The sequence below is a fragment of the Macrotis lagotis genome, chromosome 5 (genome assembly GCF_037893015.1).
Source record: "Macrotis lagotis isolate mMagLag1 chromosome 5, bilby.v1.9.chrom.fasta, whole genome shotgun sequence".
Lineage (NCBI taxonomy): Eukaryota > Metazoa > Chordata > Mammalia > Peramelemorphia > Peramelidae > Macrotis > Macrotis lagotis.
This window is the reverse complement of record NC_133662.1, coordinates 243,066,625-243,089,695: the sequence shown is the minus strand read 5'-3', so window position 1 is coordinate 243,089,695 and position 23,071 is coordinate 243,066,625. Positions and strand designations below refer to the sequence as shown.

The following is a 23,071-nucleotide window of genomic DNA, read 5'->3' as shown; positions in this document are numbered from 1 at the left end:
GGAGGGCTGGGCCGCTGCCGCGCCTTCCCCAACGGCCCCTCGTCCCGAAGCTCCGGGGAGGCCCCGGCCCGGCCGGCGGGAAGGGGGCCCCAGACCGGGGGAGGGGCCGCGGGGCGGGGGAGGAAGGGGCGGGCCCGGGCGCCGGAAGCGGCGGCTCTCGCGAGGGAACGCGCGGCTCGCGCGGCATGCTGGGAACAGTAGTCCGGGCGGCGGGAGGGGAGAACGCCGGCGGCCGCAGTGTTTCCCGGTATCTAGGCGACAGGGCCAGGCCCGCCCCTTCCCCTCCTCCCGTCCTCTCCCTTCCCCTTCCTCTCCCCTCCGCCCCCCCGCCCCGGGCCTCAGCTGCGGGCCCGCTGGAAGCCCCGCCCCCTGCCCTGCCCCCTCCCGCCCAGGACCCGCCTCTCGGGGCCGCTGAGCCGGAAGAGAAACAAACCGCAGGCGAGAGGGGCCGAGGGAGGCCCCGGGGACCCGCCGAGGGGAGGGGGCGCGGGGCTAACGGCCCGGGCCGCGCTGGGGGGGCCTCGGGCCGCGGCTCATCGCGCCTTCCCTCCCCGTCACAGGCCCCGGAACCGCCGAGGCCATGGAGCGGCCCGTCAAAAGGATGCGGCACCTCAAGAACCTCCGGTGAGGGGGCGGGGCGGCCGGCAGCCGGGACCCCCGCCCCCCGGACGGGCGGACTGCGGGGCTCCGCGGGCCAGGGCCCCCCGCCGGCCGGCGGGGAGGAGCGGGAGGCGCCGGGGGAGGCGCCGCCGCGGGCTGCACGTGGGGGGCCCCCAGTGAGACCCTTTCTTGTAGATTTAGCTAAAGTTTCCAGCATTCCAATAGGCGTTAACACGAGCCCCCTCCCCCGCAAGAATCGTGAGAGAGAGCCGACCCCGGCCCTGCCCAGGGCCCGGGCCCGCAGGTCACCGGAGAAGCTGGCCAAGGCGCCGGCCCGGCCCCGGCCCGGCCCCGGCGGCGGCGTTGTCCTCACGCTGTTAGCAGGCATCGGGCCAAAGTGCTCGGTGACCAAAAACCACCGCCGTTCGGCGATATTTTGCTTATTTCAGGCAATGGGGTTCGTCCACTACTTTTTAATGAATGCTGACTTAATGAATCCCCGCAGTACGTTTACGTGCCGTGCGTTGGCTCGATCTGCAGAAGGCACATTTATGGACTTGTAGGTGACTTCCGGGATCCTTTCTCCCCCTCGCAGGGTCTTTGACCCCCCCGGTTGGGTTTGAAAGTGGTCTTGGTACCAGTTGGTACAAGTTGGTACAAGTACGTCTTCTGCCATTTTCTGGCTGTATGACTGCGACAAGGCAGATGTAAGATGTCGATAATTGCAGACCTGTGAGGCAAAATTTTATAATTTTATAAATTCTATAAGCTATAAAGCACCCATCTATGTAAACTGTATTGTCCTGGCTGCCTGTTGGCACAGCTAGATGTCCCGCGATAGCTTTGTGCTTCTCCTGATGACTTCCTTTCCTTGCCCCAGGTCTGTCCTAAGCCTCAGAAGAGGGAACCCACAAATCCCCTAGGACTGAAGGGTATTCTCTTGTTCCCCTATGATATGTGGGGGTGAGACAGGACTCAACAAATGAAAATAGAAATAGAAAATAGAAAGTCCTTTCCATTGACTCTTAGAAAAAATTCCAGATGTACCAAGAAGTGGTCACTTGTTTTTCCTTAGGGTTTTCAGAGACTTAGTAGGATTGGCATTTAAGTCTCTTAAGAGGATGAATGCCCTATTATTTATTGTTTTCACTCTCCCTGGACTTTCCCAAGGCTTTACCCCACCCATGGAAGCTGACCCTCAGGATATTCTTGGGGATCTTCATTCTTCCTGGGCCTCGAGCTTGTGGGGACCAGTCGGTTACTGCCTGTGACTGGGCTGCTGGTTAGGCTCATGGAGAGAAGAGACAGCCTCTCTTCTTCATTGCCTGACTCCGAGACCCCACCATCCTCCCGGGATTGTTCTGCTAGCGTGAGCAGTGCCAGCTCTGTCGGTCACACACCCCTCCGGCAGCGAGTGGCACAGCTTCTGACCTGTGTGGAAGATATCAGCTCAGATGAGGAGATCCAGGAAGAAATGGCTCAAATGCTGGATAAGGCCTTCCTGCTCTGGGGGAAAAGGCTGAAGGAGAAATATCTACGATTTAGGTCTCATTTTTCTCCCAGTCAGATGTAAAATCTTCCCATTCTCTGACAGCTTCCTTCACCTAGAAAGTCTGTTCTTTGGAGGCCAGGGCCTCTGCCTGCCCCTGACTTCTCATACTCTGTGGTCTCATTGTGCCTTCATCCATAGGTTGCATGTCATGACCTGGAATGTGGCTTCTGCATCACCTCCGCCCAACATCAATGACCTGCTTCTGCTAGACAATGAATCTCCTAGCATTGACATGTATATCTTTGGGTAAGTTCCTTCTGGGGCTGACACAATTCTTCCTGAAATCTGGTACGACCTAACCTGCTGGGAGTTGGGGAGGAATGATAGAGGAGGACACACCCCCAGAGCCCCTCTGAATGGTAGAGCCTTCTTCAGCCTACTCTGGGGTCCAACTGCAGAACTCTTACCTTGGTTCAACTAAGCTGAGGGAATAGAATCATCACAGGGTTTTAGTAAGGAAAGGGTGACAAAGACAATGACCACTGGAATGGTCAGTTTACAGGAACTAAAGTCTGGCATCATCAATTACCTTTCTGAGTTGGCATTTGAAGATCCATGGAGCAAGCTCATCATGGACATCCTTTCCCCTCTGGGTTATATCAAGGTACCTGCTGAGTGATTTTGGGGCTTTACTTTGGGTGGGAGGGAAATGGACTTGGGGGGGTGGCACTAACGTTTTTCACTGGCCTTTCAACTGAGGACTCCCCCTCCTCCTCCTCCAATCCTTTTAGGTTTGGGTTTATCTGCTCCCCAGCTAGTTCTAAGATAGTAAACCAGCAAGCTCTGTTCCTGATCATATAGCACTCACCCACCCACCCCCTTCACTCTGTGCCCTTAGGGAAAGAAATAGCTCAGAAGTTTCCCACCTCCTGGCTCCCTGTTCCTCTCTTGCCTGGCCCAGACTGAGTAACTCAGTCTTTCAATCTCCCTACTGGCTGCCAACAGCACCAGCCACACACTTCTCCTTCTCTTTATTCTCCCTTCTCTTTCTCCTCAAGAGTGGAGATTATTCTAATTGCCTCAGCCCAGGCAGCCTTAGTGCTTGGGGCTAGACCAGGCTTCTGACAACCAAACTAGTCCTGCCAATCCCTGCCCCACTCCCATCTTCTCAAACTAGGGGTGAAGCCTGTGGGCTATACTTTGTGGGTTCTCTTCCTCTCAGTGTGGGGTATTGTCCAGGGTCATCAGCTATTTCTGTCTCTTCAACTTGAAAAACACTTCCCTTTCCTCTGGGCATCCTCTGGAAGCTTTTGTCCTTAGGAGTGGCAGGAGGAAGCCCTGGCCTAGATGACTTCTGATATCCACCCCAAAGGGGTTTCTGTGTCTCTGGGAGCTGAGTGGGTGGAGAAACATGCAAAAAGGGCTGTGCTTGCTCTGTTGGCATCAAAGAGCTGCTATTTGGACAGAGCTTGTGACTCCAAGGAATCAGTGGGGCCTCTTAGAGCCCTCCCTCACTTTCCCCTGCCCTATCTCTCATCGCTAGTGTTTACTTAAAACTCTGAAACTAGACTTCACTCATGCCCCTGATCTTGGTCCCTACCTGCTGGAAGGTTTTACAAGGTTGCCCAAGTTCATCTCTTTTAGGTACCGCCCAAGACCAAAATCAATTTGACCCTTTGGTTTTAGGAGGATTGGGAGAATTCCAGGATTAGGCATAAAATACCCTTGACCTACTTGGTCATTGTTCCACCCCCCAAAGAAATTCTTTCTCTGACAGCATTCCCCCCCCACTTGTGGGAGGCACTTCAAGCCAAGAGGAGAATTCTGGCAGAGGCCAGCTCACTGGTGCTACCAGGTACAGATATCTCAAGTTCCAGGAGATGGAGCAGTCCAGAACAGTGCAGCAGACCTAGGCTAGGCCTAAGCTGACCCTGATAGAGACAGAGGGCAGCAGAGGGCTTTTTTTTTTTGCTGGAAGGGGAAATTACCTTAGTGATTTCTGAAGGCCAAACTATGATACCTGAGGATTCCTCTGCTCCATATCAGAATCTCTTTATTCTCCTCCCTAAGAATCACACTTGAGGCTCATCCCCTTCCAGGGAAGCCAATGTATTGTACCATCTACTAGCCACAGGGTGGAGTTCTTTTCTGCCTTCTTATACCTTATAAAAAAAAAAAGATTGGGAATCCCTTGAATTTCTCAAGTTGGCAGTAACTTGGTAAAAGAGCAACACTACAAAAATGACTTCAACCTACTGCATTTTGAGTGCTGACCCCTGAAGGAGATGGGGAATCTCTGTGAGGGCCAGGAGCCAGTGAGGACCATGTGGGAAATATCCACTTTCAGGTACTTTGGCTAAGAGGTGAGGAAAAGCCAAGTGGATACTTGGAGTCCAAGCTGATATTAGGCTACCTACCTACACCATGGGAAGACCAGGGCTCCTTCTGAATGCTGGGACCTGCTGCTGCTACCAGATCTCCTTATTTCCCCCCTCCCTCTTCCTACTAACTCAGTCATACTCAGTGTCCTCTTTGTTCATTTCTTTCTACTAACATTTTAAGATACTTCCCCTTGATGTCTCCCTGTGCCAATCACTGCCCCACCCTTTTTCAGCATGTCTGTCCTTGCCCTGCTCAGGTACCTGCAAGGAGTCCTTTGTCCTCCGACACCCAACTATGTCGACACTCAGCCAAGGAGGAGTGGTTGCCATTAGGATGGCAAACCTGCAAGCAGTTTAAGCTGGAAACATCCTGAAGCAGAATATATTGTTAACTGGCTCCCTTTCCCTGCCACCCACCAGCTGGAGGGACTCCTGAAATATTGGCTTAATTCAGTATTTAGCCTCCTTCCCTTAGATTCCCCCCACTCACTCACCCATTCTTGGGGTTTCCCCACTTTGGTTTGCTCTTCTATCTTGGAGCTCCCTGAGACCAGGGATCAGATTTCATAATTCCTGGAAGGCCCTGGGATGTGTTCCCGCCCAGGGGATTTCCTCCTCCAGCTTAGGGCTGAGTGCTCCGGAAATGGTCACTCAGGGAGTAGATTTGGGGCCTCTGCTTTAATGCAGCCTTTTTCTGGAGGGGGAGCAGGGAACCTCCCCTGTGACCCCTCAAATGGGTATATTTTAGCTATACCCATCCCTTCTTAGGTATCCTTTTCTTCCATCCTAGATCTTTGATATTTCCCATTTTATGTTAAGTATCTCCTCTGCATTTATCAGTCATCTATCACTTCACTTCCTGGGTCACCTCATTTTTTCTTTCACACACTCAGGCACCTCCAGACTATACATTTGAGAAGACCTAAGGAAACGTTTCTTTCTTTGCCCTCCTTGTATAACACTGTTCTCTTACCTCCCACATAGCTGAGGTCTTAGGGAACATCAGAGATTCTTAGCATATATTGTAAAGAGTGGGGAGAGGCAGTCCTATACAAGTATTAAAATGGCAGCTAGGCCCTAGGGTTCTCCAGCTGGACTTGGAGGAAGATGGAACAGAGAAATTTTTCTTCATTGTTCCTCAGGATGGGCACAGATATCCTTATCATGAATGGGTTTCTTAAACTTTTCCCTCTTCCCAGGTCTTATGGAGAATGGGTCTAGGCTCAGGGTAAAGAGTTAATCCAAACCAGACCTAACATAGAGACTGAGCATCACAGTCTTTATCCTCCAGGGCTGATGAATGGAAGAGAAGCCATGGATCTGAGGGTGAAGCTAAAGGCATGGGAAGATCTGGAGCATTTGATTAGCTTTGAAATGATTGGGTGCCCCCACCTTTTCCCTGTCCCACAGGTGACCTCTATAAGAATGCAAGGACTCCTCTTGCTGGTCTTGGTCAAGCGCCAGCATGTGCCCTTCATGTCTAGCATCTACACCAATTTCACCCGTACTGGCCTCGGTGGCTACTGGGTAAGCCTGGGCTAGGGTTTGGTCTGTATCACTGAGTAAAAATGGCCAGGAGATTTTGTAGGACAGATAAATTTGGATGAATTGAGTTTGCCAGGTCCTTCTCTGAGCATGTGTTGTAGAGCCCCTTCCCTTGAAACTTTAGAGGATTTATTGAGAGAGTGGACTGGCTCTCATGTGGCTAGAGAGTTTTCCCATGGAGGGGAGGAAATGGGGTCCAGCCTTTTTCCACTGTCTTCCCTCTGGCAGAGGATTAGAGGAGCAGGCAGACAGCTTCTCTTACCTCTCTACCATGACAGGGAAACAAAGGGGGAGTTACCGTCTGCTTTCGGATATATGGCTATTCGCTCTGCTTCCTCAACTGCCACTTGCCACCCCACGTGGCTAACATTGACCAGCGGCTCAGCGACTTTGACAAAATCCTGGAGATGCAGAACTTTGAGAAAGAAGACATCCCCAACATCCTGGACCATGAGTGAGTACGAAGGAAACCACCAGCTGGGCTTCCTGTGCTCTCCAGCTTAGCCCCAGACCACCCTTCTGAGTCATCTAGAATCCCATTCCTTATCTCCCACCCCCAAAACCATGACTGTGTCTATACCTCATCCCCCAAGTTTTCTGCCACTGTTGAATATAGAGAACTCCTTCCCTTATAAACTCCTTTCCCTGAAACAGTGCCCTCCGAATCCTAACGCAGGAGTGAACCTAAGCTTCCAACCTTAGCATAGGTCCTCTCTTCCCCTCAGTGGGAGCCAAGCTTAGAGCAATGCTATTTAGCCTTGTCCCCCAAATCTCTGGCCTGGAAAGGCTGAAAGACCTGCTGGGCGTTAGCAGGAAGCAGCTTTGTCCTACCACCATTTGATTAGCTGTGTGTGACAGGGAGGCCCCATCTCCTTTAGTCTTTTTCTTCCATATTGATGATAAATGGCTTAAACTGACACCTCTGGAGGTATCCACAGGCTCCCTTTTGATGATTCTGTCTTTGATTCATTCTTTCTTTTTCTCTGTAGCCTCCTCCTATGGTTTGGTGACCTAAATTTTCGCATCGAGGATTATGGGTTGTGTTTTATCCAGGAATCCATCAATAATCAGCAATACAGCGAACTCTGGAAAAAAGATCAGGTACTGAGTAAAAAGAAAAGAAAGCCCTTCTTCGAATTCTAGACCAGCCTGAAGGAGTTGGAGGACCAAGACATCCTTGGTGGCCATTCTCTGTCCCTCTCACATTCACTCCCATGACTGGCCAAGTTTTAAGTCCAAGGGATCATTTGTCATGTGCCATTGTTTTAACTAGTGTAAAACCTATAATTGTAGTCTTCCTGCCCAGACTAAATCTGATAGGTCGTACCTAAGAGTTTGGAGGAGTCTCTTCTTCCACCAACTCCCCTGCACTGGGGTCATTGCTCTTTCTCTCTACACTTGACTCCAAATACCAGGAGCTATTGAATTGACTTGCCTTTTCCCCTTGACCACCTCCATGGTGCCTCACGTGCATTTCTTTCCTATAGTGCATGATCCCCTTAACTCTGGGGAATTACCCTGACAACTCCATTTTCCTTTCAAAGATATGTCAACTGTTTGTCCCTAGGAAGATATTTAGAGCCTCAACAAGGCTTTCATCTGGGGTAGTAAATTGATTTTTAAAAGGATTTCAACTTCCTTTCCTATAGAGACTGAAAGAGATGATAAAGGAAGAAGTGAGAGCACTTGAGAAATTTGGTCTCTTCTTTGGCAGAAGATCAAATGATATCTTTAAGTTGAAGTTGAGGATTCTCTTCCCCTTCTCCCTCCCCAAGTCCTTATTCTAATTGCTTCCTGAAGCTTTAGTGCTCTGCCAATGTCCAGGTTTTTGCATCCTTACAACTTGGCTATATGGCAATGAGGGATCTTCTTCTTTCTGTAGCTCAATATGATTAAGAAGACAGATTCATTGCTCCAGCAGTTCCAGGAGGGTCCCCTGCTCTTTCAGCCAACCTATAAATTTGACATCAACTCAGAAAATTATGATTCCAGGTGAGGAGCTAAGGGCAAGACTAGCTGTAGGAAGACCTTGAAGGGCATTGTGCAGGTTGTGGGGGGAGCTAGCTGGGAGGAAATGAGGGTGTTTGGAGAAGGGGGTCTAAGGGATCTGGAATGAGGAATGAGGGAAGCAGAGGGTAGGAGAAGCAGTTCCCAAAAAGAACTGTCAAGGGAACAGGAATAGAAGCAATGATCATCTTTCTGGAGCTTTGCTTCCTTTTCATCTCATAAAGCAACAGCCTCCTAGGAACAGAAGAAGGTACCCCAGATTTATCCACAGGGAGAAGTGGGAGCAGAGAGAAATCAGTAATTTCTTCTGATAGATGGCTTAAACTGACACCTCTAGAGATATCCACAGGCTCCCTTTTGATGATGTTCATTCTGTCTTTTTCTCTGTAGCCTCCTCTCCATCCCATATCCCCAGAGTAGGGAGTAGGGAATGATAAGGCCCTGATGAAAAGTAGTTAAGTCTCTCTAAAGGGGAAAGTGCATCAGAGAAATAGTTCTGAGTTGCATATGGCTCCTCTGCCCACCAATCTCTCTCTAAGAATTAGAAATAACAGACTCTCCAGAAGTGGAAACTCAAGCTGGTGAGCATTGTTGAGCATCCACCTTACACCTGGAACCCTTCTAGATGCTTATAATAGAAGTATAAATGTGAACAAGAAACTGCTTCAAAATACTGTGTATAGGCAATCTCAAAGACAGAAGTTGTAATCATACTATCATGTAAGCAAAAGTAAAAATTGACAATATCAAGAGAAGATGAATGGAGAAACTATATTCTCTTTAAAGGCAATACAAAGAAACAATAACATTAAATGTGTGCACTAAATGACATAGAATCTAAAAAACTTAAATGAATTGTAAAAATAAACACCATGATCATAGGAGAATTTAATGTTCCTCTCCTCTCAGAGCTTGATAAATCAGGGTGCTTGAGAAATTTGGTCTCTTCCTTGCCAGAAGATCAAATGATATCTTAAAAACTTGAGGTTGAGGACTCTCTTCCTCTTCTCCTCCTCAAGCCACATTTAAACTTCTCCTTATTCTAATTGCATCCTAAAGCATAAAGGAAAATATAGAACTGAATGAACAGATTTTGGCAAAAAAATTAGATTTGGAAGTCTTATGGCATCTTCTGAAAGGTACAGGAAAGAATATACATATTAGCATTATGTAGTAATTTTGCAAAAATAGGCTATGTTCTAGGGTACAGAGAAATTATAAAGCTAAAAAGGCAAAAAGAGATTGTCCTCCCTAAGGAGACGAATGACATTCCCCTTATTTAGGGAAAGATACTAAGGAAGGAGTCTCTAGAGACCTAAAAAGATTTGATTTTTTTCCCCCTACCCAGAGGCATTCTGGTGTAATAGAATAAACACTGGACTTGATATCAGAAAAGATCCTGGATTAGATCCTGGGCTTTAACATTTACTAGCAGTTCCACCTAGGGCAAGTCACTGACACTGCTCTGAACTCGAGGATAATAATATAACTTTGTTGTGAAGATCAAACCAAATAAAAAATGTATCTGAAAGGATCGTGCAAATGTTAGGAGTTTTCATCAGTGCATCAGAACCTTCTGACCCTTCACTGGTTTCACTGAGAAGTTACAAATGTTTGTGGATGTGGTGTAACGGCCTGAAGGAGCAGATAGTGCCAGTGTTCTGGAGGGCAGCACTTCCATTAGGGTGATGGTGGGTCATTCCAGGACCTTTAGTGTCTTAACTCCCACTGTTTGGGCAGGGCCTTTCCTCATTGCTCCATCAGCAGGTTCCTAACCCAGTTTAAAGATAAGGGTGACAAAGCAGCTCCTGCCAGGCTTGCCAGGAATCTGGGCCTCAGTTCTGCTGGTTAAACAAACAGAACACAGAAAGGAGAATGAGGGTAATAAGTGCAGCGAGAGCAGGATATGCCTGCCCCAGCTGATCAGAACCCTTTCCCAAGTTTGGGTGAGGCCACAAGGGGCCCTGGGAAAATGAGAAGGGAGGACAACTGGCCTCGGGGAGGAGGAAAGGATTGGAACCACTGGGGAGGTTGAGGGCATAGAATGACAAGCAGATTGTAGAAAGATAAAATCTATTTTCAATTATTTAAAACTTAAGTCTTTCCCTGTTCCCAAAGCCATGAAGTAGCTGACATTTTAAAGCAGAACATAGCTCAAATGAGAAGTGATGATGTTTTCAGAAATTAGAATTGATGCAGTTGATGTATTTGGGCAATAAATTTGGCTTTTGAATTTTCTCGCAACTGAAAAAGGAAAATAAGCAGAATGGCTAGCCTGTAGTTTTAGACAAAAGAAGCATTTTCATTTGCAGAAACAAAACTCTTTTCTGGAGCTAAATTTAAGCAAGAATTCATTGCATGGTTCCTCCAAAAGATTAATCATCAAGTTAGAAGGGAGTACCCACTATGTGCCCAGCAACTTTGTGGGTGTTCCCTTATATAGGGAAAAGAAAGTTAATGATCTTTTTTTTTTCAAAAATGTTTATTAATTATTTTTAACATTCATTTCTTTTTCAATTTTGAGTACCAGATTCTCTCCCTCCCTTCTATCCACTGAAAAGACAAACAATATGATAAACAATTGAACGTGTAAAACATTTCCATATTAACCATATTGCAAAAAAAGAAAAAAAGAAAAAATTATACTTCAATTTGCATTCAGAGTCCATCAGTTCTCTCCCTGGGGGTGGATAGCATTTCTTCAATATGAGTTCTTTGTAATTGCCTTGGATCATTTTATTAATCAGAGTCGCCAAGTCTTTCATCATTACATCATTTCATATGATGTCCAGTGGTCTCCTGGTTTGTCTCCCTTCCCTTTGCATTAGGTCCTAGAAAGCTTTTTTTTTTTAGGTTTTTGCAAGGCAAACGGGGTTAAGTGACTTTCCCAAGGCCACACAGCTAGGTAATTAAGTGTCTGAGACCAGATTTGAACCCAGGTACTCCTGACTCCAGGGGCGGTGCTTTATCCACTACGCCACCTAGCTGCCCCCTAGAAAGCTTTTCTGAAACCAGCCATTCATCAAGTACAATAGTACTTCATCGCCATCGTATGTTCCAACTTGTTTAGCTTTTTTCTCAACTGATGAATGTCCCCTCAATTTCCAATTCTTTGCTATCACAAAAATAGATGCATATGATATAGTGTATTAGTGTGTGTTGCTCTGTTTGGAGAACAGACCTAATAATAGTATTGCTCGGACAAAGAACACCTTTTGTTTTTTATCTATTTGGGCATAGTTCCAGATTATTCTCCAGAATTGTGGGACCAGTTCACTACTTCAATAGCAATTCATTAATGTATCTATTTTCCCTTATCCCCTCCAATATTTTTTATTTCTGATAGATAGGAGATATTTTAATTTGCCTTTCTCTAATCAATAGTAATTTGGAGCATTTTTTTTAATATGGCTTATAGATAGCTTTGATTTCAACTTCTGGAAACTGCTTATTCCTTTCCTTTAATCACTTATCAATTGAAGAATGGTTCTTATTTTTAAAACTTTGACTCAGTTCCTATATATTTGACAAATGAGATCTTGAACAGGGAAACTTGCTGTAAAATTTTTTTGATACTTCATTGTTTAACAAGATGTAGTTTTCCTTATCTCTTCCAGTTAGGTCTATTTTTGCTTTTGCTTTGTCTGAGATCATATCATGACTGTCACTCCTGCCCTCTTCACTTCAGCTGAAATGAGGACTTCTCCAGTCCTTCATTTTAATTCCCCGTGTGTCTTTCTGTCCCATATGTGTCTCTTGTATACAGCGTAATATTGGATTCCGGATTCTAATCTAGTTTGCTCCCTGCTTCCATTTTATGGGTGAGCTCATCACATTTATATTTACAGTTATGTTCACTAACTATATATTTCCTTCAATCCCATTTTCCTCAGTTTATCCTGTCCATGCCCAAAAATATGTCTTGCTTCTGACACTACCTCCCCGAATCTGCCCTACAAGCTTCTACTTACTCACTTTTAATTTTTAAAGAACATTTTCTTTAGTGAACTTTAATGTTCCTCCTTTTCCATTTGCCCTATTTTGCTTTTAAAGGAGTTCTTCAGTGAATTTTTTGCCTCTTTTATCATTATATCAATTCTTTTTTTTAAGATGATATTTTTCTAAGCATTTTTTGTGCCTCTTTTACCATTAGGTCAGTTTTGTGCTAGGGACCATGTATAAAGACAAAAGTGAAATAATTCTTCCCCTTAAGGAGCCTACATTCTCTTGGAAGAGATATCATGAACATATAAAAGGTGCTTCAGGAGTTTTAGTGAAAAATAATGATCAATGTGACTAATTGCATTAGTTGAATCAGAAGAGAAGCAGGCTCTGGGTAAAAAAAAAATCTTTGTAGTAAGTTTCTCTAATAAAGATCTCATTTCTCACATAGAGAACTGATCCAGAGTTATTAGAATAAGAGCCATTTCCAAATTGATAAATGGACAAAGGATAGGACAGTTTTCAGAAGAAGAAACCCCTACTATCAATAACCAATTGAAAAATTTCTCAATCATTGATAAGCAGAAGAATACGAATTAAAATAACTCATAAGTACTGTTTGATACCAATGAGATTGGCAAAGTTGACAAAAATTTTCTGAGGATTGTGGGAAAACAGCTTTATTAATGCTCTGTTGGTGGAGCCATGTACTGAAACTTTGACCCCAAAGCTATTAGCTATTGATATAACCTTTGATTCATCAGTGCCACTATTAGTTCTATACTCCAGAAATTACAAGAAGAAAAGGACCTCAATGCACAAAATATTTTTAGCAATCATTTTTGTGATGAAAAAGAATTGGAAACCAAGAACATCCCCAACAAGTAAGACATGTCTGAAAAGTTGTCTATAAATGTGATGAAATACTGTTATACTCTTAAGAAATGATAAAGGGGAATGGTTTCAGAAAAGCCTGGGAAATAGTGTATGAACTCATACAAAGTGATCAAAATCAGGAGAAAAAAAATTATACAGTAATGTAAAGACAAATAACTTTGAAAGACTTCGGAACTCTGATAAACATAATAACTAACCAATATTTCAGAGGACTCTTGTTGAAATATGCTGTGGTCCCATTTCGTGATAGAGGAAGGACTCAGGACAGATTGAAACCTATTTTTGTCATAACCAATGCAGGAATTTATTTCATTTGTATCTGCATGTTTGTATCTAGTTTTGTTTTTCTTGCTCTCTCAATGTGGGGAGATAAGGAGAAAAGTGTCTTGGAGGGAAAGAATATGGACCTTAAAATTTTATTGCATTTTTAAAGTCTTAGAGCAATTTTAAGGTAGTAAATCTTAAAATCATAGCATGATTTTTGGTCTATTCTGAATAAATATGTACAGAATAAATATAGGATCACTGTTTGAGTGAAGACACCTGCAGTTGGAAGAGTCAGGAAAGGCCTGACAAGTCAGTTGAGCTTTGAAGGACATTATATATTTAAGAGCTAGCAATACATTTCATGCATGGGAGACAGGGCCAAAGCATGAACATGGTTAGATGGGGTTCCACAGATGAGGAACATCAACGCCAGGTTCTTTGGACCATCAAACACATGAAGGGGAGTAAGGTGTATTGAGATTGGGAAAATAGGTTTGAGTCAGATGGTGAAGGACTTTAAGTGAGAAGCAGAATTATTATTAATTTTAGAAGTAATAGTGTCACTGGAGTTTTGAGAAAAAGAGTAACATAGTCCTGCCCTTTTGAAAAACCACCTTGGGCAGCTTTGTGGAGGTGGGTTGGAGAGGAGAGAGAATAGAGGTGAGATCAGTAGGGAGGTTATTTCATTAGACTAAAAGAAAGATAATATGATCTGAATTAGAGTGGTTGGCTATGTGAGAAGAGGGAAGAGAACAGATGCAAGAAATGTTGTGGAGATGGAATCAAGACTTCGCAACTAAATGTGATGTGTGAGGAGGAAGAATGAGGATTCAAGATTTGCAAATCCTGGAAGTACAGGAAGGATGATGGTACCCTTGAGAGAAACTCAGAGATTATAAAAGGTGATTGTTGAGTTAGCAAGGAGAGAATGAAGTTAATGAGCTCTGATTTGTATTGATTGAGTTTGAAATGCCCATAGGATATCCAGATGGTTATGTCTAAGAAGCAGTTGGTGACATGGAACTGGAGTTCATGAGAGACTAGGACTGAATGTACAGATCTGGGAATAATGTGGGTGGATCTTATAATTGAACCCAGGATGAGGTTACAAGATAAGAGAAGTTGGTCCAAGACACACACGACTAAGGGATGGAATGTGGATGATGATCTAGCAAAAGGGACAGGGAAGACTTGGTCAAATAGGAGACTTCAGAGTCTCCAGAGGGCACAGTATCACAAAAACCCTGAGGAAAGATTATTCAAGAGGAGAAACTGGTTAAAAGACAGAGATTGCAGAGAGGTCTCTAAGGATCAAGACTGAAAAAATCCTATTTAGATTTGCTGATCAAGAACTCATTAGCAACTTTGGAGAAAGTCATTTCAGCTGATTAATGAGGTTGAAAGCCAGATTGAGAAGAAGCGAGGTATAGAAAGCTTTTTCTAAGAGTTTGACTGAAAGGCAAGAGAAGAAGAGACATAGAAAAGAGAGATTGAAGTTCAGAAGTGGAGGATAATTGTGGTGGGGCAAATGAGGAAATGGAATCAAGGGGGTCAGTGTAAGTTGTCTTGATCCAGGAGAAAGGCCACCTCTTCACCAAAGATTAGAGTAAAAGGGAAAGAATGGAAATTGAATACTAGGGCTTTTGAGATACAGGCTAGGGAAGAAGACAACTCATTAAGAAGAATCTCTACTGAGGGGACTAGGACAATGGAGAGCAAAAGTCTTAATATAAGGAACCAATCCAGTCCATCTTATCTAGGCTAATCCTTGATGGGGATATCCATCAGGTCTAGTAACATGACTCCTTTCTGTGACTTAGCTCCTAGGGGCAATTGTTGCTGCTTTGGTTTAAGAGAAAGAGATTTTGGAATTGCTAACTAAAAGTTTCTGAATCAGAATCTTTCAAATCATGGATTCCATTCATTTGCAATATAGGAAAATCAAAAGAGCCTTTGCACTGTCTGACTTGTTTCAATGTAATTGGCTGCTAGTGGCATGTCTTCTCAGTTGAACTATCCCTCCCCATCCTTTGCCATGGGCCTCTTGTGCTTGAAGATTCTGGTCATTAAAGGCCATTACAAACTCGATTCAGTGTAATTGAAATGATCTAGCTGAGCCATTCTCAACTTTCCTTTCCCCTTCTTCTTTATGAGTTCAGTGAGAAAAAACGAAAACCAGCATGGACTGACCGCATTCTCTGGAGATTGAACCGGGATCTCCTAAAGAACTCTGTGGACTCTGAGGAATGTGAGCGCTTCTTCTCTCTGATATTGAAGAATTATCAAAACCATATGAAACATAAAATCAGTGACCACAAACCAGTCACAGCAACCTTTGTGATGGAGGTGAGCCTCCCTGGGCCTAGCCCATTGACTTTGTAGCCCGATCTGCAGTTGCTAATAGATATCCCAAAGAAATGGATAAAGAGAGATGGCTATTTTATTCCCCATCTTCCCCCAGTGGCCAGTCTCAGTCAGTCCTTACCAAGTGACTGCTCTGTGAAGAAGGAGTTCTTCTGATTGGTCCTGAACTGATCTTCCTTGGGTGGTCCTTGATTCCGGAAATGTCAATTGTGATCTCTTTATCTTTCCCAATTGAAGAATCTTAATGATTATAATCTATGCTCAAAGCCAGGCCTCTTGCCCTCTCCCCCTCAAATAAAGTCCTCCAACAATATTATTTGCCCTTATCTGGAAGTATAGAGGCAATTGAGGCCAGAGTCTCAGATCTGCAGTTTCATCCTTGAGTTTGGGAACACCTGGATTCTAGGTGGTTGATCCTCAACAATATCTTCCCATTACATTGACCTTATTCCCCCTTGTCCTCTGGGGCCTCTGGTGGTTCCTACCTATCCAGTTGCCCCTCTGTTTTCTCAGAGGACTGTCTCCCCTTTCCATCCCCAGGATCCATCAGCAACTGGCTTCCCTCCTTTAAAGTGGCATTTTTCCTAGTGAAATAACAGAGTAATCCCATGGTCCTTCCCCTCAAGGTGATCTGGCCCTGGTCAAACAGTGTGTCCCAGGGCAAGAAACCTTACCTTAAGGACAAGGCATGGAGCAGCTGCAGATTCCTAGGACAGCCCATCATTGATTCCCCCTGTACTGCTCCATAGAGTTCAACCCTATCCCCCAGGTTAGGAGGATGCTTAATGATCAGAGTTTCACTCCTGTCATGTCTAGCTGAAGTCCTTACTGTTAACTCCACCGATCAACTTGATTCCTGAGGGTCAGTGGATTACACCTTACGATTTGGTGGTGAGCTTCAGACGGAGCCCTGATTTCATCAGCAGCCCCTGGGATTGGATTGGCCTCCACAAGGTAAAGGAGAAGGGGTTGTGAGTGTAGATCGACCAAGGTGGGGGTCTGGGAGAGACACCACTCCATAGTCTTGTGCCACCCCTTTCTCTCTTGAGCATCTTTGGAGCCATCTTTCTGTGGAGCCTCCAGCATGACCTGAGTGGGGCAGCCATTGACCCCTTTGGCCATGATGTAGGTCTTGCTTTTAGTACACAGACCCTTGACTAACCCTGGGTCTTGCCATGTGTTGACTGCCAGGTTGTGATACGCCACTTGAAGGACTATGTCACCTATGCTTGGGTCAAGGACAACATGATCTCCTCAAAAGAAGGACTTTTCCAGGTATCCAGAACCCACTGTGCCCATTTAGAATCAGTCCTTATCCCATGAGTGGTTCCCCTCTCCAGAACCCTGCCCCATTGCAGGACCAGTATCATTCACCCATGCATTTATAGGTTCTAAAGATGTGTAGTTAACAGAAGTTAATGAGCAGAGGGAAGCTACGGCTCAGAGGGGCCAGATACCTGATTTTGGTAGATTTTCCTTGAAAGGGTGAAAGGCTGGCAAATGGGCAAGTGTCCAGTCCTCCAGTGACATTCTCCATTCCCTGCCCTCTTTCCTTCTTTCAGGTTTATATCAATGCTAGCGGTTTCCCAGAGGAAGGGGGAGAGTTTCTTCTCAGTTACTACAGCAACAACCTTCAGGCTATAGTGGGGCTGAGTGAACCCTTTCAGGTAAGAGTTCCTCCTGGTCACTGAGCAGACCAGAATGGGGAGTGAGCAAAGCAAAGGGGAGAGGGATAGTGTTGGGGTTCACTATGAGATGTGCTAACACATGATCTGGTCAGCAGGCATAGAATTTCATTCTGGAAGCTTTACGGAAAGTCAGTCACAATGAGATTGGGTGCAAGTTGGATGGCAAAGGACAGAAATCTCTCTCCTACCCTCAAGTACTTAATTCACCTTCTCTCCTTTCAGATTTCTAGAAATGCCCTGACCCCAGAAGACTGGAGGGAAAAGAAAGGAGATCCACTGATGTACTGAGCCAGGGTGAATGCCTAAATCGGGGGTCACAGCTTCCCTGGATGGCTGCTGTATGTGTGTCTAGCTCTCTTGAGATAAGGGCAGCCCCTGCAGAGCAGCTGCCTCCCCTAATTGCCTCCTGGTTCTCCATTCAGGACTGGGATTAGGATTTTGTTACCAGGATAAAGATGAGGCCAGCTGGTCCACCTGCTGTGGATACTCAAGGACGGTCAGCTAAGTGATGGGGGGGGATTATTATAGGCTCCCCTCCTTCCTTTCTTTTTTCCCATCCTACTCCATATTCCAGGTAGGGCTGATTGTCTTCAAAATGCTCTCAGTGGAGCTGCCAGACACTTGCCCCAGCTGGCACCTGCTCTGCATTCCTGACTCCATCTCCAGGGCTCTGGTTGGCAGGGGTGGGAAGATATATTTATATAGAATCCTCTAACCAGTTGGCAGCTTATTCCCCCCTTCAGTGTCAGGGCAGGGGTGGCAAAGTGATGGGCATGTCCTAATGTGCCCTTCCTTCAGCATAGAGAATTAGGCCTGTAGCTTTGGTATGGTAGCAGATGGCTAAATGTCTTCTCAAGAGGGTCTCCTGGTTCAGAAAGCCTTTTGGCAATGAGATACAGCCTGAGTTCATGAGGTGGGGGCAGTTCAGTCAGTGCCTCCTACCCTTGGATGTGAGATGGCTGTGGCTCCAGCCTTCCCAACTTGGTGGAGTCAGATGGACAGGGAGGAACTCTTAAGAGTTGTTGCCCAGAACCCCATCATCCCATCATCTTCATTTTCCTTCAGTTTCTGTGAGATAATACCTCATTCCCACAATTAGGTTTTACAAGCCAATTCACATAGTATCATTGTACTCTGGGATACCAGCTCACAGGAAACAACTTTGGGACCCCTCTACAGGGATTGGGCAAGCTGATAGTTAAGGCCATCTGGGGATCTTTAAAAAACATTCCTCTCTAGGTACTGTCATGAAATTTTTCAAGTCATTCAACTCTACCCCCAGCCACTGGGGGTCAGTGGCAGCTCTGCCTTAGCCTCCTAGGAAAGACCATCTCAGGGAGCCTGCTCTGTGACATCACTGCGGTTCTTTCCTCCCTCCTTCCCGAAGATCCGCCATAGAGCCCCTCCTCATTGAGGGGGAGCTCCAGACTAGTGGCTGCTTGACATTTCCCCTTTGGAAGCTTTGAATGTCAACAACTACCCCTGCTTCTGCTGTGCCTGCCCTGCCTCCCCAGCCCAGCAACCTGAATCTGTGCATCTGTGTCAGTTATATCTGAAAATAGATATGTGGCTTTAAAGTGGCCTTGTGTGTTCTTGTCCATGTTGCTTGGAAGCAGATGCTCCAGTATTGGAGGGGCAGAAGATGAATGCAAATCTCTTGGACCCTGAGGATCCAGTCCTTCCTCTGATTTCAGGTGGTGCAAGACCTGAATAGTTAGAGGGAATGGGGGTGGACTGGGTTTCTGGGTCAGTCAGTCCAAAGGATCTCATCTAATGGATCTCAAGTTTGCCAACTTTCACATGGTAGGGCTGTGGCTCTAGAAGCTTTGAAAAGTAAAGTACTTATGGGAGCCAGAGACACCTTTGTTTTGGACTTCCATCCCTCTCACTCCCTAGTATCTTAGTTCAGCCTTTAGCTGATCAAGATATACTTCATTTACCCGCACCCCACCTCCCTCTGGAGACTTCCTCCCATCCTTGTTAGGCTCACGTTACCTCATAGAATCCCCTCCATAGTCTATGCTCCTGTCTGTCCCCATCTCCCCATGTCATCCTTAAAATGACCTCTCTCCTACATCTAACTCAAAAAAATCTAATCCTACATTTGTACATTGGTCCCAAATTCCCAGCCCAGACTGGGAACAAGGGGCAGGGAAAAAATGTGTTGGCCCTAAAGAGAAAGACATTTTGGAAAAGGACCCAGGCCTCTTGGTCTAATAGCAATTGTCATATATGGAGTATTTTAAGGTCTTACAAAACACTTGGCACACATTCTCATTAAAATCTATTCTTCCCCAGTCTCCTGAACACACTCACCCAAGCTATTCAGGGGGGTCAAAGGTTTAGAGCTACAAGGGACCTTTACAGGTTAGGAAACCAAGGCCCAGACTGACATCTTGCAAATCTTGTATTTTCATTTCAACATCTCTTCTACTTTGGTCCATCTCATAGTTCATAAATTTATCCTGTTCATAAATGTTCAGTTTGTAAACTCAACCTGGCTAGTTTCTGGTAGTGGGTCATTAGACTTCCATTGATATTTTTTTTAGATTTTCCAATTTGGATTTTATTTCAATTAGTCTGGTTTCTCTGCCCTTTTCATTTTCTCCACTTTTTGACCCCACCCTGTGATGTCACCAGAACAAGTCTCTACAAACAGACATCCCTTCTGTTAGGATTCCTTTGAAAGATGGAAGGGGTGAGGCAGGGGAGAGCAAGAGTGGGGTGACATCTCCCTCCCTCCCCAATCAGGATATGTGGCAGCTAGGAGCCTAGCCCTGCCTTCGCTGGGGAAACAGGAAGTGACTGAGACGTTGTGTTGGTTCACTTTTCTGGGACCTGACTCCCTTCTCTGATAAGGGCCATTGTGTGGCCTCCAGGAATGAACCTGCTCCTGGATGGATGTGCTTCCCAGAGGAAGGAAATAATTGGCCCTTCCTGGGAGGGAGGGAGGGAGGGAGGAATAGAGTGGGGTGTCCTGTGGTATTCCAAGGGATGGGACTAAAAGAAATGTCCCACTACTGCTAGAACCCCCATCGCCCAGGCTCCAGCCTCTCCATCTGGGAAAGGTGATTTCCTCCTCCATTTCCTCTTCTCACTTCCTACAAGGAACTGCCAAAAGTCCTAAAGGCTCCAATCCAGGCCAGGAAAATGTCAACTGTGATTTAAAAAACAATGAAAATGGAGAGGGAAAACAGGAACAGGAGGGAAGAAGAGGTACAGCAAGACTATTCATCAGAGAATTGGGGGGTGGGGGGGAGAGAGAGGAGGGCCTGGGATCAGTGGGGAAAGAATAGCTGTCAGCCCTCCTACCAGAGCAACAATTAGGAACTCTAAGCAGAGCTAAGGACCCATGGGGTGGTAGTGGTAGTGATGGCCTTGGCCATACTGGTCACTCAAATTAGAGGAAAGAGTGAGTGAAGACAGGAGGAACAGATAATTTAGCCCCTGATGTATTTGTGCTCGGAGATGGGTTCCACAAATCCCAGAGGTTTAGTTTTCTCTGAAAGGGTCAGGGGCAAAAGTAGGCTTGGGAGAGGGCGATGGCTCAGGGGCAGGCAAGGGTGAAGAACCAAGGACCCAAGTAATCAAGACTCCAGGAGGGAGAATGAGACACCTCTTTGTGGTTGCTCTGGGTCAAAGTCCTGGGTACCTTATGAGTTAGAGGCCTGCTGTCTCTTTTTCCATCTTTGTAAAGTGCTTGTTAGCCAGCGTAATGTCTTTGAGGCTACTTCTGCAATTGCCCAGGAGGCCCGGTGCTTATAGACCATCAGGTAGGTAGTGGGGTACACCTCTGGGAGAGAGTTTACTGTCTGCCCTTTGAGGCTCCAGTGACCTGTCCCACCCTGCTCTGCCACTTCCTCCCAGATTAGAATGGAAAGCTTCTCAGCTTGATTTCTGGGAGTGAGGAGGAAAGACCCATGTCTTGGGAGTGGCATGGGAGCTAGAGAGAGGGATGTCCCACCCTCCTCTTGACCGGAAGCCATGAATCTCGTGAAGTGTGTGTGTGTGTGGGGGGGAACTCATCATTCCCCTGGGTTACCTGGGGCAGCAAGCATTTCCTTAGCCCCTATCAGCTCTTCCCTTTCCTGCTCTCAGCCCCAGCCCTGGAGCCACTGTCCGGCTGCGTCCTGAGGAGCCAGATTTGGTCACCTCCCTTGGGGCCAGAGTTGAACCTAGCCCAAGTGGCAAGCCCTGACTGAGGCCATAAATTCTTAGCTACTAGAGCAGCCTGGAGGCAGCGGGTACAGGCCTGGCTGGCAGCTAGGAGGCCTAAGGGTTGGCTGGGCTGAGATGGCGCTGCAAGTGGAGCTCATCCCTACGGGGGAGATCATTCGAGTGGTCTACCCCCATGGGACCTGCAAAACTGTAAGTCATTTGGGAGGCTGCAAGAACAAGGGTGACACTATCCAACTCCCCCCCAGTTCTTCTCAGAGATCAAGGGTGGGGATTCCCCAGAGGGGCACCAAGAGCCTCAGTGCTCTTTAGGAGAAGGGAAGGCCCAAGGAGCTCCTTGCCCTAGAGGAGAAGGGAAGGAGGAGGACGGCTCATGTCAAATGTGACTGATGGCTCTGGGATGGGGAAAGAGGGAAAGAGGTTTCTGCAGCTGTTCCACTCCAGAAATGAAATCCTCCACTAAGCTAGAAGATGGGGGGGCTGGGGGGGAAGGGAGGAAGGGAAGGAGAGGAGAAGGGGGTGCTCCAGGCCTTGCTTCAAATCACCAAAGGGTTTGTAGAAAGCAGCCCTGAGCTGGAAAAAGGATGGACCTACAGTAACAAAAGAGGGGGGGAGACCAGTGCAGGGGGGAGGGGGTTTGGATTCAGGCTCAGGAGAAGAGGGTCTGAAGTCTGGCTTTGCTATTTACTACCTGTGTGATCTGAAGCAAGTCACTTTGTCTGCCTGTCCCTCTCCTCTGTCTCTGCCTGTCCCTCTCCTCTGTCTCTGCCTGTCCCTCTCCTCTGTCTCTGCCTGTCCCTCTCCTCTGTCTCTGCCTCTGTCTTTTCTCAGTTTTCTCGTCTCCGACAACATGGGGGGGGGGGGGGGCAGGTGAACTTTAAAGTTCTCTCCCGCTCCAAACCTAGAACCTTGATCCGAATGCCTTACTTTGAGTCCGGCCTTCCCAACTCTACCCAGGAGAGCTCCAGAAATCTTAGGCTAGACCAGGGCTAGTTTTTTGGAGAGGGGGATGGGGCTCTAACCTGTTTGTCCTTTTGGCTGGGTGGAGAGAGTTTCTGCGGGGGCCTGTGTGTGTGTGTGTGGTGGGGTGTATGTGTGTTGTGTGTCGGTGGTCGCAGTGTGTGTAGGGGGTGTGGGGGTAGGGCTATGTATGTGTGTGCTGTATGAGTCGGGATGGGGTAGGGGTGTGTGTGTGTGTGTGTGTGTGTGTGATGGTGGGGGGCCTTAAGGAGGCAGCGGGGCGCCAGCTTCTGGCCCCTGGCCCTACCCCGGGCTCGCACAGATCTTTGCCCCGCTTGGGGCTCTCTACCTGGGCTCCTGAGACGACTGCTCAGGGAGGTGGGGGAAGGGGCCGTGCGGGGTACCTGCGGCTGTTGGGGGGCTCCGGGGGCGGCGCAGATCTCCCTCTGCCTTTTGTTTTTTTTTGGCCATTGGAGCCGGAGCTAGGGAGGGGAGCCGAGAAGGGGGAAGGGCGGGCGGGGGGCGGGGCCTGGGGCGTGTGTGTGTGTGTGTGTGTGTGTGTGTGTGTGTGTGTGTGTCTGTGTGTGTGTGTGTGTGTGTGTGTGTCTGTGTGTCTGTGTGTCTGTGTGTCTGTGTGTCTGTGTCTGTGTGTCTGTGTGTGCGCATGAGTGCGCGCGCGCGGCTCGCGGCTCCGGGGGAGCTGGCCGGGATGACGCCAGGCGGAGAGCCGCGGCCCCCGCTCCCGCTCCCGC

At 46.9% G+C, this 23,071-nt stretch overlaps 2 protein-coding genes across 5 annotated transcripts in view; both read left to right on the top strand.

Annotated features, from left to right (window-relative positions):
* The first annotated feature begins 151 nt into the window (after positions 1 to 151).
* On the top strand, positions 152 to 18,763 carry INPP5K (inositol polyphosphate-5-phosphatase K). Of its 4 annotated transcripts, XM_074189175.1 has the most exons (14): positions 152 to 247; positions 561 to 624; positions 1,050 to 1,159; positions 2,291 to 2,398; positions 2,648 to 2,756; positions 5,884 to 6,000; positions 6,297 to 6,472; positions 7,008 to 7,119; positions 7,901 to 8,010; positions 15,291 to 15,477; positions 16,312 to 16,449; positions 16,687 to 16,770; positions 17,058 to 17,162; positions 17,406 to 18,763. In XM_074189175.1, the coding sequence occupies exons 1-14, from the start codon at positions 186 to 188 to the stop codon at positions 17,469 to 17,471; spliced, it is 1,548 nt and encodes a 515-aa protein (XP_074045276.1). In that variant the 5' UTR covers positions 152 to 185; the 3' UTR covers positions 17,472 to 18,763. The 4 variants fall into 4 exon arrangements, with proteins under 4 accessions (XP_074045276.1, XP_074045278.1, XP_074045277.1 ...); XM_074189177.1 differs by lacking the exon at positions 1,050 to 1,159 and having other exon boundaries at positions 159 to 247; XM_074189176.1 differs by lacking the exons at positions 152 to 247; positions 1,050 to 1,159 and adding an exon at positions 276 to 438.
* A 2,609-nt stretch (positions 18,764 to 21,372) lies between these two features.
* Positions 21,373 to 23,071, top strand: part of MYO1C (myosin IC) — a 45,806-nt gene continuing 44,107 nt past the window's right edge. The window contains exon 1 of the mRNA XM_074189170.1: positions 21,373 to 21,551. Within this exon, the coding sequence (XP_074045271.1) occupies positions 21,477 to 21,551 (75 nt within the window). The 5' untranslated portion in view covers positions 21,373 to 21,476. The remainder of the gene's footprint in view (positions 21,552 to 23,071) is intronic.